The 14,813-nt window shown below is 37.5% G+C and overlaps 4 protein-coding genes and 1 pseudogene across 6 annotated transcripts; 1 reads left to right on the forward strand and 4 right to left on the reverse strand.

The window, feature by feature from the left end:
* Positions 1-598: 598 nt before the first annotated feature.
* On the reverse strand, positions 599-12,352 carry LOC104753324 (uncharacterized). Of its 3 annotated transcripts, XM_087490435.1 has the most exons (10): positions 12,105-12,351; positions 11,892-11,988; positions 11,124-11,554; positions 10,941-11,047; positions 3,186-3,456; positions 2,787-3,078; positions 2,573-2,687; positions 1,715-2,307; positions 1,524-1,629; positions 599-1,438 (listed from the first exon to the last, which is right to left on the reverse strand). In XM_087490435.1, exons 8-10 carry the CDS (start codon positions 2,299-2,301, stop codon positions 1,265-1,267), a joined length of 867 nt encoding a protein of 288 aa, XP_087346561.1. In that variant the 5' UTR covers positions 2,302-2,307; positions 2,573-2,687; positions 2,787-3,078; positions 3,186-3,456; positions 10,941-11,047; positions 11,124-11,554; positions 11,892-11,988; positions 12,105-12,351; the 3' UTR covers positions 599-1,264. The 3 variants fall into 3 exon arrangements, with proteins under 3 accessions (XP_087346561.1, XP_087346560.1, XP_087346559.1); XM_087490434.1 differs by having other exon boundaries at positions 10,941-11,554; positions 12,105-12,352; XM_087490433.1 differs by lacking the exons at positions 2,573-2,687; positions 2,787-3,078; positions 3,186-3,456; ... (2 more) ...; positions 11,892-11,988; positions 12,105-12,351 and adding an exon at positions 2,397-2,531.
* LOC147925080 (uncharacterized) lies at positions 2,674-4,540 on the reverse strand. Its single transcript, XM_087492477.1, has 4 exons — positions 4,474-4,540; positions 3,186-3,484; positions 2,793-3,078; positions 2,674-2,687 (listed from the first exon to the last, which is right to left on the reverse strand). Exons 1-4 carry the CDS (start codon positions 4,538-4,540, stop codon positions 2,674-2,676), a joined length of 666 nt encoding a protein of 221 aa, XP_087348603.1.
* LOC147925081 (uncharacterized) lies at positions 7,784-10,944 on the reverse strand. Its single transcript, XM_087490432.1, has 2 exons — positions 10,513-10,944; positions 7,784-10,204 (listed from the first exon to the last, which is right to left on the reverse strand). Exons 1-2 carry the CDS (start codon positions 10,516-10,518, stop codon positions 7,886-7,888), a joined length of 2,325 nt encoding a protein of 774 aa, XP_087346558.1. The 5' UTR covers positions 10,519-10,944; the 3' UTR covers positions 7,784-7,885.
* LOC147925082 (uncharacterized) lies at positions 10,941-11,573 on the reverse strand (annotated as a pseudogene).
* Positions 12,353-12,960: 608 nt separating the features above from the next.
* LOC104749616 (membrane metalloprotease ARASP, chloroplastic) lies at positions 12,961-14,714 on the forward strand. Its single transcript, XM_010471280.3, has one exon. It carries the CDS (start codon positions 13,177-13,179, stop codon positions 14,515-14,517), a length of 1,341 nt encoding a protein of 446 aa, XP_010469582.1. The 5' UTR covers positions 12,961-13,176; the 3' UTR covers positions 14,518-14,714.
* Positions 14,715-14,813: the final 99 nt, after the last annotated feature.

The raw sequence follows: 14,813 nt of genomic DNA on the forward strand, positions 1-14,813 counted from the left end.
ACTTGTTGTTAAACAAAAGCGTTAATTTTATGCTGTTTTACAAAGTCGTGTAGAGTATGCTAAGCTACTTACTGTGCAAGATATAGATGCTAATCAAGTACAAGTTACAAGTGGATCATCTCTCTACGTTGTAAATTTGAAATATAGAAGGTGTACATGTCGCAGGTTTGACTTGGAGAAGTTGCCTTGTGCACATGCGATTGCGACTTGTGTGATTCCTATGCAACTGCCATCATGCCAAGAGATTTTGGTACACCAGTTCCTGAACAAGTTACAAGCAAGGTTGCTTTACCACCGATACCTAAAAACAAACCTGGAAGGCCAAAGAATTTAAGAATGAAGTCTGCTTTGGAGATTGCGATGAAAAGGAAAAAGCCAAGAAAACAATACACTTGTGGTAATTGCAATCAAGTAGGACATAATCGAAAGACATGTAATAACTAGAGTTTCAAGTTCAGTTTGTTTTAGTTTTCGTTTTTGGTGTGCCCTTTGAAAAAAATACATGGTTGGTAATTGAAATACACTTGTGGTGATTACAATACACTTGTGGTAATTGTTAATCTATCTTGATTTTGTTTTAAATTCAACTGGAATATTGTTTAGATGAAAACATTATTTACATTGCATAATCTAAAAAAATGTTATCATACACGTTCATCACAAAAAACATGTAAACCCAAAAAAACAAAGACACGTTCACCACAAAAATAAAATGTGAACCCGAAAAACAAATTATCACTCACTCATCAATGAAGTGAGGGATTCATCAATGAGGTGAGGTATTACAAAAGCTTTAGGTTGAGACAAATTGTTAGACTTATGATGGCCAAGACCCTCACCAACTTCATCAAATATCTCACATGCAAGTTTTATCCGAATCGTCAGGATGTTCCTATCGCATATCCCATCAAATTTTATCCCAAGGGCCAAACACTCAATGTACTTTAGAGCAAACACACCACAATCACCTGGATCTTCATTCAATGGCACACCTTGTGTCACTCGTTTCACCTCTAGCATGGCATAGCTTTTCTTGCGAACCTGTGGAGGAATTGTGTGGCTTAACAATGCAGGGATCATTCGCCTAAGTGCAATGTAGTCTTTCACCAAATCAGAATCTTTCACCAAGGATGGAATGCTATCATACACGTATATGGTTTTAGCTGGCAAGTCAATATCCAGAGCCACCCAATGATTTTGGTTGACAAAAAGGCAAACATATAAATGATCCATATGAATGTGCCACTTCTTGTTTGTCTGCGAGTCAACAGGACATGGCTCTGAACAAGAAATTTCTTCGAGAAAGTGCAAACTGGTCGTAATCTTTCAATAGTGATGGGAGCATATCTTGATCCAAGAAGGCTATGCGAGGGTTAGGGTACTGAGTAGGATCACGAATGAACCTGTTGCGGAACATAGTCATGGCAGCGCCCATGTGCTACATTACAAGCAAATCCGCATTAGAAATGACCAATAACTACTCCACAATAAAATGCCAGTAAAAACCAAAAATATATACTTACAAAGTGTTTCAACCATCCATAATCAAAACTAGGCCAGTCCAATCTTGGTGTCATAATCTGCCAATAAAATCTAACATCTGGATTCCCAGTTTGCAAAGGTGCCTCCCTGTAAACATGATTACATCATAAGCCTAATGTGTACTAATAGGAAATACAAACCTTAATGTAAGTATCATAAGGATAATACTTACTGATCAAGCTTCAGGAAATCCATAAGTTTCTGTAACTTAGCATCTTCAGCTGGCTTAAGATAATCATTAGACACAATGGAAGGGATTATTCGTTTCACAGTAGAGTTACCAACATATGGATACTTTTGAGATTTTGCCAACTGCGGAACTCGTTTTTCTTGTGTCGTATCTCCATCCAATTTTAACGTCTCTCCAAGTCGTGTCAATGTTGCATCAAGCCTTTTACTAATCAACCGTTGTTCAGGGTCATCCCATGTATCTTCTGAACTAGAAGCCATTTTTGTATCAAGAGCAACAACTTTGTCAGTAATATCTTCAAGTTCATCACCATCAGCAGCTGGCCTCTTTCCCTTCTCCTTTTCAACCTTTACGGAAGCTGGACATGCATTCTTGCGACAAAGTTTCTTTAAAACATCACCCACAAAGTTTTTCTGATGATCTTGAGTAAAATAATTCTGCTCACATAGAGGAAGATCAACAGATATTTCTGTTTCTGACTTCTTCTTTTTATTACTCACAGTGTAAACCTTCTTCACCACTCGAGGGACAGGAAATTCATCTTTCGATGTCTCTTTCATCTCTACCATCCAAGACTGCAAAATTTGAATAATTTTTGAAAATCGTATTACAATATAGGAAAAAAAATAAACAAATGGAAATTAAATACCAAAATAAAACTTACTGGTTGATGACTATGAGCCTCATCCTCTTCATTGTTGTTTGAAGTCGAATCAATTGGGACATTAGTGGCTTTTGTTTCTTTCATTCCTTTCAAATCTACCTCCACCGTTTTAATCCTATCACTAAAGTTCTCATCTAACACACCCAATCTCTTCTCCACAAAAGATTCGAATTTACCTTCTAATGCATCCATCCTACCCATAAAATTCTTGCCCATGTCGGTAATTGACTCATTCATTTTTTCTATCATCTTCCAAATATCCAACAAGCTTTTTCTCTCATCTACAACATCCTGCAATGATTTATTTGTTACTATATGTATGTAGTTTATAACTTATCAAACTTAGATGAATGCTAATGAATAAATAACTAACATCCATATGTTCCTTGCCTTTACTTTCCTTCTTGGTTACATCTTTTTCTCCTTCTTCATCAATGGAGTAACCAGCTTTCATTTTCAATTTCTTATCACTCATTCGACTCTCGCCATTCTCATTTTCTTTAGCTTTCCGTTTTTTTCTTCCCATGGTCACTATTATCCCAACTTTCCAGATATCTGAAGGTAAACAATTGTGGACAAGATCAATGATCAAGTTGTCTAGCGCCGGATCCTTCTCCACGTCGTCACTCCATTTAGGATACATATTTTCCTCCGACAAATGAACCATGTGCTTTACACGCACCTACATACATCATAGAACAAAAATATTAGTGTTGCTAGTCACAACGGAAAAAAAAACAGAGACAAATTATAAAACAAATGGTGCAGTAATTAATTTCAAAAACTAACCTGACCATGTTTAGTCATCTCAGTCTTTAAGAACTCATCAACCTTGATACCTTTCCGGGTTGATTGCCAATCAAGAAGTGGAATGCCAGTACTCGGAGACCTTCTCAGCCCATATAATTCTCCAATGCCAGGAAAACTTTCATACAACCAAATCAACAAAACATGCACAGGAACACTTTCATACAACCAAATCAACAAAACATGCACACATCCTTGAACCGTATAAGAGTCTTTATCTAAGTCAACAATCTTCACTGAATTAACTAGGCAACTAAAAGGAGTTTTCGTCTCAGAACTCCCTAAAACATTTCCGACAATCTCAAAAATCCCTCTCTTTTTTGGTCTGTTTTTTGATTTTTTTTTTAAATCAAGAAATGAGTCTTTTACATTATTGTCCAAAGAAAACTAAGATTATTACAAAGAATACCTGGATCTAACCAAAAGAAATCGGATCTAAGACCCGGAAAATTGAATCGGTATCTTTTAAAAAAAACTGTAAAATTTATGTTTAAAACCGCTCTCTCTCGTCTTTCTTCGGAAAACTCGAATCGATTTGGGTGAAACTGTAGAACTAGGGTTGTCTCATTTTTTTTCAATCAACCAAAAATCGAGTAAGAAGATGGTGAAAACAAGGGGGGGGGTCGTGTGAGGAGGAGTGAGCGTTTGAAAGAGAAGAAGATCTCACAAGGAGATGGTGGTTCGAAAGCAAAATTCGATTCGCCGGAAGTAGGTGTGTCGGGTTTGAGTCCGGCGACAGTAGGAGGAGAGAGAGCTTTGAGTACGGTGGCAGAAGAAAGTGAAAGTCGAGTTTCGGAGGAACCCAATCCGGTGGTCGAAAGAGAAAATGCAAACGAAGGAGAGAAAGCAAAATCCGGTACTCCGGAATCAAGTAATCAAGAAGAAGATGATGAAAAGGAGGAGATAACGAGAGATCTACTTCTGTGGAATCAAGCGATGGAGAAGAAGAAGAAAACGATGAAGTGGAAGAAGAAGACGATGAAGGAGAAGAAGGTGAAGAAGGGGAAGAAAAAGACGATGAAGGGGAAGAAGAAAACGATGAAGGAGAAGAATCGGAAGAAAAAGACGATGAAGGAGAAGAAGGAAACGATGAAGGGGAAGAAGAAAACGATGAAGGAGAAGAAGGTAAAGATGGGGAAGAAAAAGACGATGAAGGGGAAGAAGAAAATGATGAAGGAGAAAAATCAGAAGAAAAAGACGATGATGCAGAAGAAGAAGAAGAAGATAAGGAGGGAAGTTCGAACTCGGCAGGTAACTCGAGAAGGAGTACAAGCGAAAGTGAGAGGGAGCACGAGGAGCACAACGATGCAAGTGTAAGTACAACAAGTCTGTTTCATTCTTTCAGAATTGAATTGGAATTTGAAATCGATATAGTAGTACTGGTAGAACTGGTGCAACTAATGGGTGTAGAACTAGTAGAACTGGTACAACTAGGTGGTGTAGAACTAGTAGAACTGGTACAACTAGTTGTTGTATAACTGGTATAACTCATGTAAAACTGATATTGTTGCAGGAATCAGAGGAGGAAATAGAAGCGATGCAACCTTTAGGAATGCACTTTGAGCCTAGTCAGTACAACAAGAAAATCAAGCTATCGACAAGATGTCATATTTTTGAAACTGTGGAAACGCTGGATAAATTAGAGCATCCATTGACTAGTTCTGAGAGGGATTGGTTTGAGAAACATCCACAATTCAAGCACATTTTCCACATGCCAAGGGAACAAAACCACAAGCTTATGGGAATGTGGTTGCTCTTACTTCGAACGGCTAAAATCGAAAAAAAGAAGGAAGCATGGTTTGTTGTGAATGGTGTTCGAATCCGATATGGTCTGAGAGAACATGCGTTGATGTCTGGATTAGATTGTCGGTGCTATCCACTTGATTACAAGGAAGCCGGCGGTATCGAGTTTCGAAGGAAGTATTTTTTACGAAAAAAAAGATTACACTTCAAGAGGTGAGGGGAAAGCTAATGGTAATGCAACCAGATCGTACTCGTGATAGGTTGAAGATGGCGATTCTCTACTTTTTAGGAAGCATCATTGTAGGCCATACAAAAGACTCAGGGAAAGATGTTGCGGGTATCGATGATTTTGTTGTAAGAGCAGTGAATGATCTAGGTTTTTGTGTGTCTTTTCCTTGGGGGAGATTATCATTCGAGAAAATGCTAGAAGAGATTTCCCATACAATGAGGCATTTTGATGGGGTCGTGCATAAAGAGAATGTGATATGGCCTGTTCCAGGTTTCTGTATTCCATTGGAGGTTAGTTAATTTAAAATTTGAATTTTTCTCATTGTTGATATTTCTTATAAGTGAAGCTGATTTTTTTTTTTTTTTTTGGTGTTGTGTAGTTTTTACTATTTGAGGCAGTTCCAATTTTGGTGAACACTTACATTGACCAAATTTCTGAGGCGGATGCAAGTTGTCCTAGGATGTGCAGGAAGAAATTTAAGAGTACCGGTCAGAAAGGTTTTCCTCTAAAGAATATAGGTGATACACTTGGTACAACAAAAGTTAGTCATCCTAACCATTGAAATTATTAATCATTTGAATAAATTGGTTTGTAATGTATCTAAAGTAGGTCGTTTACACAGGCAATTGCTAGTGTGATCCCTCATATTGATGAAAAAATTCCTCTTCTCGATTTAATCATGGAAGAAGCTGAGGAAGACGATACCCATGATGTCGTAGTTGCCAGTTGGATGTGGCGCCTTCGTAGAGGACTACCTGTACTTTTGGAGGAGATGTACACAGCCGATGTGGCTACTCGTTCAGGACAAAATGATGCGAATGAGGAAATAGACGCCAATGAACAACCGAGAGAAGATACTATTGAGTTGGTGGATCTTCTAAGGACCATGAAGCAGGATACGAAAACTCAGTTCGATAACATTTCGGTGAAGATTGATGGTCTTGAAAAAAAGATCGAACCGTTGGAAGTATATGTGAAAGAGCAAGAGAAATCAAAGGTAATACTTCGTAATACTATAGTAATACTTGGTAATACTTCGAAATCAAAGGTGTTAACAAAATTTGGTTTCATGTCAGTCGCATGTAGATGATGAGCAACCGAGTACTTCGCAAGAAGGAGGGAGAGGGACGAAGAGAAAAAGGTCTAAGAAGTAGTAAAACTATGTTATTTTCTATGTAAAACTTAATTATTTTTGTTTTTTGTGATTGGTACTGGTATTACTAGTAAAACTATGTAAAACTATGTTATTTTCTTGGATTTGCCGTTCGTATTTTTGGTAAAACTACGTAAAACTAAACAAAACTAGAGAATTCATATAAGAAAAATATAGAACACGATTCAATTCAAGATGGAGGCATAATCCTAGAAGTCACATAAAAGATAGATAGAACATCATGATTCAACAAGAGAATTCAAGGAAAAGATAAGAAACAGAAACTGATTAAATAAGTTTTAAACCAACGTAGAATGAGATCAACTCATATAATATCAATCGAAACACAACCTATCCAGGAGATCGACTCGAGTGGTAAGCAACGCCACCTCCTCCCTTAGTTTGGCAATCTCGTCACTCTTCTCTTTAAGCTGCATCTGCAAATTATAGATCTGAGTATGATGGGGTTCAAATTCCTTCAATCTCTCCCAATGGTTATCAACATCCTTCCTTAAGGTTTGGGTTTCTTCTTCAATTGCATCAGCCCAATTTTTCCGCTTGTGCAATCCATCATCCTGCAAAATATATCAACGAACAGACATCATACTCATGTCTCTCAATTGTATTTGATTTAATTTAATTTACCTTATACTTAACGCAAGTAAACCATCTCTTTTTCTCTGTTTCTGTTGGAGAGATCTCATTGACGATTCGTTCGCCACATGGGCAAATTCGAGGCATGCCCAAATCACCATCGGCTATGGCTTGTCGCCACGCTTCTAACTTCCTCGCCCTCTTCTGATCAGCATAGTATGGGTCGGCCTCAAATTGTTCCATAGTTTGAGAAGGAGAGAAATAGATCTAGAATTCGACTTTGAAGATGAGAGAAGGAGAGAAGGTGTACTTTAGGTTTCGAAGAAAATGAATGAATGGATATGAGGAAAGAAAGAAAGAAAAAGAAAAAAACGAAATTCTGGCCACGTGTAAAAGATGTGTGCGTTCACACTGCGTGTTCACACACAGTTTTACCGATTAATGCAGTTGCACTAAACTTCCAAATAGTTGTACTTTAGAGGTTTCTCAGTTTAATTAGTTATACTAAACCTTAGCATTACTTTTTTTAGTTTTACAGTTGATTAAACTTAACTAACATACAATTACAAGCTTTTTGCAACTTCATAAGTTAAAACTTATAATTCTATAACTTTTTCATGCTTGTAATTATTTACAAAGTAACATTAAAAGTGTAAGGAAACATTTGTTGAGATTCTTTCATAAATAATTTAAAATTAGTAGATTTTCGAAAATTATTCACCTATAGTAGAAACCTATGTAGAACATTTATACACATGTATTATACAATATGTATTGGTTTTAGGTAGTACCAATTTTATTATTTTTACCAGTTTTATCTTAGTTGTGCCAGTTATACTCTCTTATATACACATGTTGAAAAAGAAAACATTAATAGACTTCAAATTAAGTTTCAAATTAAGTTTCAAACCAATTTTTACATTAAGTTTCAAACAAAACACAATTGATACATGAGGAGGTGAATCAAACATGAACATTATCTCCAAATAACAACCATTGGAGTCCTTGTCTCCGGCGCCTTTTATTCTGCGTCCTAGGTCGAGTCTTTGGTCGTTTTTCCCCAGCAGATGCATACCTTTTTGTTTTCTTTCTTCCCCCTTTTATTTTCCGATTTGGAGGCATGATCTGCATATCTTGGACTTCATCTAGGACATCCCATCGAGACTTATCAGGTACTAAATAAATTGTCCTGCAATATGCAATTGCCCACAGCTCCGTCCAATAATACTTAGAACACAACTCATGTAACTCGATATCCTTACCTCCATATTTTTGGAATGTAATGAAAGACGCCAATGCATGCACACAAGGATACTTTTGTATATCGAAAAACCTGCAACTGCAACTTCTCAATCGCAACTTCACCAAATAAGGCTTTCCGTCACTGTCAATGACATTGTATTCAAGTTCGAAACCATTTAGCTCTATCACCTTTAGTTTCTCAGCAGTTGCCCATAAATCATGTAAGTAGTTCTCCACTAAAGGCACCAATTTATTTGCGACTGATCCAGACACAGCATCTTTCCGATGTTCATTAAACCATTCAGAGAATTTTTTAAGTATTGCATCAAGCATGGGTATCAAGGAGTACCTCCTTGCATCTTTAAATACGTTGTTCAACGATTCAACACAGTTGCTTGTGTCTAGGTTGTATCTATCTCCTGAAAAAACACATCTTGCCCATCTTTCTTTCTGGGTAGATTCTTCAAGATACTTGGCAGCAGAAGGATATCTTGTCGTAAAAGAAGCGTAGGCAATGTTGAACTCAGCCACTGTGTAAAACCTACTACACTCCATGAATCTCCATGCAACAACGTCTTTGTTGATGTTACGAGCATAACCTTTCACATTTTGGGATAAATGCCATATACAAAAACCATGATGAGCTAGAGGATACACATTAGCTATGGCTGTAATGAGACTTGTATTTCTGTCAGTCATAAATACTATTTCAGAAGAATCCCCAACAACGGTTTTCAACATCTCCAAAAACCAATTCCAACTTGCATCATTCTCACCATCAAGAACACCAAACGCCAAGGGATAATGGTGACGGTTAGGATCTTGAGCCAACGCAAAAACAAGAACACCCTTATATCCGTTCTTTAGAAAAGTTGCATCCATAGTTATAACTTTCCTCATGACTTTAAATCCTTCAATGCTAGCTCCCAAAGCTATGAACAAGTACATGAATTTATTATTCTCATTGCAATGCACATATGATCTTGTACCATGATTAACCTTCTCTAACATGTGCAGATAACATCGCAGCATCTTGTAGCTTTCTTCTGGGCTACCTTTCAAATCAGTAACAACTTGATTTTTCCCTCTCAACGCCGTGGAATATGATATATCAACACCTAATTTTGTCTTGACAAGATCCATGATAATTTTCGGAGGTGGAGTTTCCATTTGCCCTGGATAATCACCATGTAAAAGAGAAGCAACTAATTTTGGAGTGCCTTGTCTCTTACTATTGCTTGAACTTTGACTAGCCCGAGAGCATGTATGCATCTTGTTGTGCCTTCTAATCGAGAAAATATATGTATCTCGAATCCTACCACCTCGTAAACCCCAGTTACATCCTTCTTTAGGACATTTGACCACATAACGCACCTTGTCCGACTTTACTATTTCAAAACTAAAACAGTTAGCGAATGAAGCTCTATCCACCACATCTTGCAATGCCTTCTTGTTTGGAAATTCTTGAAGTTTAGTCAGATCCAAACCGTCATCCCATGGTTCAATATACTTAGACGGTTCTACAATAGGGCGTGGCTCAGTATATTCATCACCTTCATCACGTGATTCAGCTTCACCCCCTTTATTAGAATCACCCTCTATAGCCTTTTCTTTGCCTACGTAGACAACAATGGCGTTAGGTCCGATTTCACCATCCTTCGCATGTTGGTTTTCAAAGTTCATACCGACAGAACTTTGGTCCACTATGGGCATTGTGGGCACTGTGGGCGCTATGGGAACTTGCTCAGGCTGAGGCTCAGAAGGGATGACATTCACAAACAACATACATCTTCGCTTCTCATAATTAACAGAGTCTAGATAAACATTAACATCCTCATCATCATTAAGCTCACAATGCTCAACTGTTTCTACCAGTAATGGCTTGTAGCTCAGCTGCAACTGAACGTTACTTTCAACAAACCCAATCTTCCTTTGTATCCTTGCTTTTAACATCAACAATGTTATATTCCTCTTGAACATTATACTATACATGCGTCCTTCAAATTTAAAATGTAGGCTGACGTTCTCGCATATTGTATCCTGCCAAACCAACCAATAAAAAAAATCATAATTAGTACTACTACTAGTTTTACTTGTTTTACTAAATATACCAGTATTACCAGTTTCACCACATTCTCTCTCTCCTATCAAAATCGACTCGAATGGTAAACGAGTTCTAATCGAAAGCCAAATCCATTTCTTATCTAATAGATAGCTCAATCGACCAATAAACCTTTGTAAAACACTCAATGTGATAAGCTTTCTTCGATCTAAATCCAATTGAATTTCTGAATTTACAAATCAAAAACAAATTCAACAAAAAGCTACTCTAATGAGAAGTAACGCACCTGCATTTTGAAGAACAACTTGATTCAAGTCGAGTTGGTGAAGAACGACAGCAGTAGGAGTTCCGACAACGGAAGAATCGTCGGCGGCTGGGTTGAGAGGTGAGTAACCATGTCGGGTTTCTCGGGTTGAAAGAGAGCTCCGACGAACAACTTGATTCAACTCGAGTTGGTTAATAACGACAGCAGTAGGAGCTCCGACGTTGGAAGAATCGCCGGCGGCTGGGATGAGAGGAACTTACATGTCGGGTTTCTCTTGGGTCGAAAGAGAGATGGGTTTGTTTTTTTTTCAAAAAAAATTAATCTAAATCAATTAAATTGTAAGGCTAAAATCGTCTCACCACCTCTTATTAGAAAAGGTGAGGGTATGAAGAATAGAGAGGGAGATAAGAGATTTGTTTTACTCTAAGAGAGAGTTTTGAGATGTTTACTCAACTAAAAGCCACTCGACCCCAAGGATATTTTTCAAAACCATCTGGATCAAAAACCCTTTTAGCACTTGAAAGAGGGATCCTAGAGCCATGATGTATGCCATGTACTGCAGCAGATAATAACATTAGCCTACCAATCATCATCCTTTGGGGTTCAGACCATGTCTTGCTAAAATCCATAACCTTTTCCAACTCAGTATACTTTGGACCGTCTGAAGTTGTTGCAATCTTCATTTCGCTCCAAAATGGATGATGATCAACATCTACGTTCTCTGACGGGTCAATTGGATCACAGTTTAACCCCGTTATTTCAGCAAACTCATTTAACGAAAATCTGATAGGTCTACCATCAATCAACGACCATATCTCATGCGAATTGTTGACTGCTAGCTGATGTGTAAGGATATAGTGAACTTTTGCAGCAGACCAAGTGTATCATATTTCAGCTAACTTAATAAATACTCCAAGAGATGATTCCTTCAACTTACCCCACACATCCAAGCCTAAACCCTCTTTCATTATCCCAATTTTTGACAAAAAGCAATTGTGGTTCATGCTCCTGTTTTGCAAGGGAGATCTTCCTTCTTCACAGAGGCGAGGAGGATATTTTGAGACTGTACTCGAGGATGCCATTCCTATACATATTGAAATTTAAATCATGAGACAACAAATATAATGATAGGATCATCTTCAAACACATTTAAAACCGATCACAAACAAAACATCTGTAAAATATTACACTAATCCAAGAAAACAATCTTAGAATTTTAGCCATCTGAAGAACAAACATATCCGATTATCAAACACGAGAATGAAAAAAAAAACTGTCACTTTGGTAAAACAATGAAATAAATTTGTAGCTATAACAATCAACTTTCAAATTATTCACTCTCGAATTGGGGGGAAATTATTTATCTAAACAAAGCCCATCAAATTAGATAAACTTCTTACCAGAAAAATGAAAATTGAACCCACCGAAAATTGAACCCACTGAAAATTGAAGCCACCGATTGATTTGAGGAGCACCAAAGCAATTGAGGAGCAAGATCTGCAACAAAACGAGATAATTCAACTAACCGTTTATCTAATAAATCAACAAGACAAAAATCCACCACCACCCAAATCTAAATTGAACGGAAATAGCATGCAACACAAGATACCTACCGAATCAGACAAACAACAAACTCGGTCTCGGTTTTCTATGAATCATCGAATTGGGTTTTTGGTGAATTCGACAGAGGAGTTTCCGAGTTCAACAACAGAGTAGCGGCGGCGATTAGGGTTCTTATTCCCCAAAGAAGGAAATTAGATGCGATGAATCTTCTCTTTCGCCGGCGATTTAAAGAATCAAAGATAAAAGAGAAAGAACCGGAAAAAAAAGTTGCAGAAAAACGAAGAAGTGTTTGAATTCTAATATGATCGAGTATGATTTTTTTTCCTTTTGTACCATAGTCAATATATTCTTAAAATTAATTTCTGCAGACAGAATAATAATTTAGGTTTTTCGGTCTTTTTACTTAAATGGAGGGTTAATCTAGTTCTAATCGTAGTTTGAGAGTTAATCTAGTTATTATACCTCATATTTGTGTCAAACTGGGTAAATTTCACTATTATATATATCCCAACATTTTAAAATTTTAAAATATTTCCTTCAATGAACCTTTTAATTTTTAGGTACTTAAACATTCTGTTAATATTTCATAATTCTTCTTGTAAATTATATTTTCGTAATTTCTAAACTTTTTTGATATAAAGATCGCTTTTGTAAAAATCAGTCTACGAACCCGAATTATAGACAAACTCTTTAAAATCTTCTTCATTGCACAAAATCAACAGATCCAAAACTTCATCTATATAGATCACTTCTTCTACTCTTAATCTCCCAACACTTGTAATTAAAACATCTAACACCCCATGTAAAAAAAAAAAAACCTTGCATATTTGGGCCTTCAAGTCCAATAAATATCAGTTCATTAAAGACAAAATCGATGTTGATATTTTATCTGTCATAAGTCCCATATACAAAATTATCTAGCAGAGAGATTAGTGTTGTGTTGAATTGAATCACATCCACATATACACAGACTCAAAGCAAAAGAAGCCAAAGCACACGACTCTGTGTGCTGTGTTTGTGTTTACTCGTTTGTTTATTATATCTCTTCTTCTTTAACACCAATGGCTCCAATCGTACCACTTCACCGTACCTCTAAAAATCTCCACTTCTCTCACAAAAACCATGCTATTAAACATTTCTTCTTCTCCAATCTCTCATCGTAACCCTCACTTCCTCTCCAATTTCAACAACCCCATCTCTTATTTCCCTCGACGATCCCATCTCTCAAAATCTCACCTTTTCCCGAATCTCTCTGCTTTACCGAACCAGAGTCTCAAAAACAGAGTCTTGTTCGGAAACAAGAGGTACCCAGATGGAGGAGAAAGGAATGATTTTAGGACGAGAGCAATCTCTGGGATTGATTTGGGAAGCTTTGAATCTGTTCTTGAAGCTATCGCTGTTCTCACAACGATCATCGTTGTCCATGAATCAGGTCATTTTCTTGCGGCTTCTCTTCAAGGGATCCATGTGAGTAAATTCGCAATTGGGTTTGGTCCGATTCTAGCTAAGTTCGATTACAACAATGTTGAGTACTCTCTTAGGGCTTTTCCTCTAGGTGGCTTTGTTGGTTTCCCTGATAATGATCCGGACAGTGAGATTCCCATTGACGATGAGAATCTCCTTAAGAACAGACCAACTCTAGATAGATCTATTGTAGTTTCAGCTGGAATCATCGCAAATGTGATCTTTGCTTACGCTATCATCTTTGTTCAAGTGTTATCTGTTGGTTTGCCTGTACAAGAAGCGTTTCCTGGTGTTCTTGTTCCTGAAGTTAAGACCTTTTCTGCTGCCTCTCGTGATGGGTTGCTTTCAGGGGATGTGATCCTCGCTGTGGATGGTACTGAACTGTCTAGAACCGGACCTGACGCTGTTTCTAAGATTGTTGACATTGTTAAAAGAAACCCTAAGAGTGATGTGGTGTTTAGAATCGAAAGAGGGAATCAAGATTTCGATATTAGGGTTACACCGGATAAGAACTTTGATGGGACGGGGAAGATCGGTGTTCAGTTGTCTCCAAATGTTAGGATCACTAAGGTGAGACCGAGGAATGTTCCGGAGACATTTAGATTTGTGGGAAAGGAGTTTATGGGGCTATCGTCTAATGTGTTGGACGGTCTAAAACAAACGTTCTTCAACTTCTCTCAAACAGCAAGTAAAGTAGCAGGTCCTGTGGCGATCATTGCAGTGGGAGCAGAAGTGGCGAGATCAAACATTGATGGGCTTTACCAATTTGCAGCGTTGCTGAATATTAACCTTGCGGTGATCAATCTCTTGCCATTACCGGCTCTCGATGGTGGAACATTGGCATTAATATTGTTGGAAGCGGTTAGAGGAGGGAGGAAGCTTCCTGTAGAGGTGGAACAAGGGATAATGTCTTCAGGGATCATGCTTGTGATATTCCTTGGATTGTTTCTCATCGTTAAGGACACACTTAGCCTTGATTTCATCAAAGAGATGTTGTAGTTATCTCAAATTGCCAAAAGAGAATTGTGTTTTGAGGAGGCAAAGGGAAACACTTTAGTGTGAAGAAGTTGAGAGTTTAGATCCAATTTGGTTTTCCAACACAACAAAACACATGGTGATGAATTTGTTGGTACATATTCATGTAATAGTTCTACTCTTTGTTATCCATTTTATAAATGATATGCTTGTAAAGAAAATCGTCGAAATTGCTGTGGTGGTTTTACCAGATTTTTTGTGTAAACAAGTGTATCTGTTCAACACTAACAGTTGTGTAGATCACTCAACCACTCACAAAA

This window comes from Camelina sativa, chromosome 16 (assembly GCF_030686135.1).
Source record: "Camelina sativa cultivar CO46 ecotype springtype chromosome 16, ASM3068613v1".
NCBI lineage: Eukaryota > Viridiplantae > Streptophyta > Magnoliopsida > Brassicales > Brassicaceae > Camelina > Camelina sativa.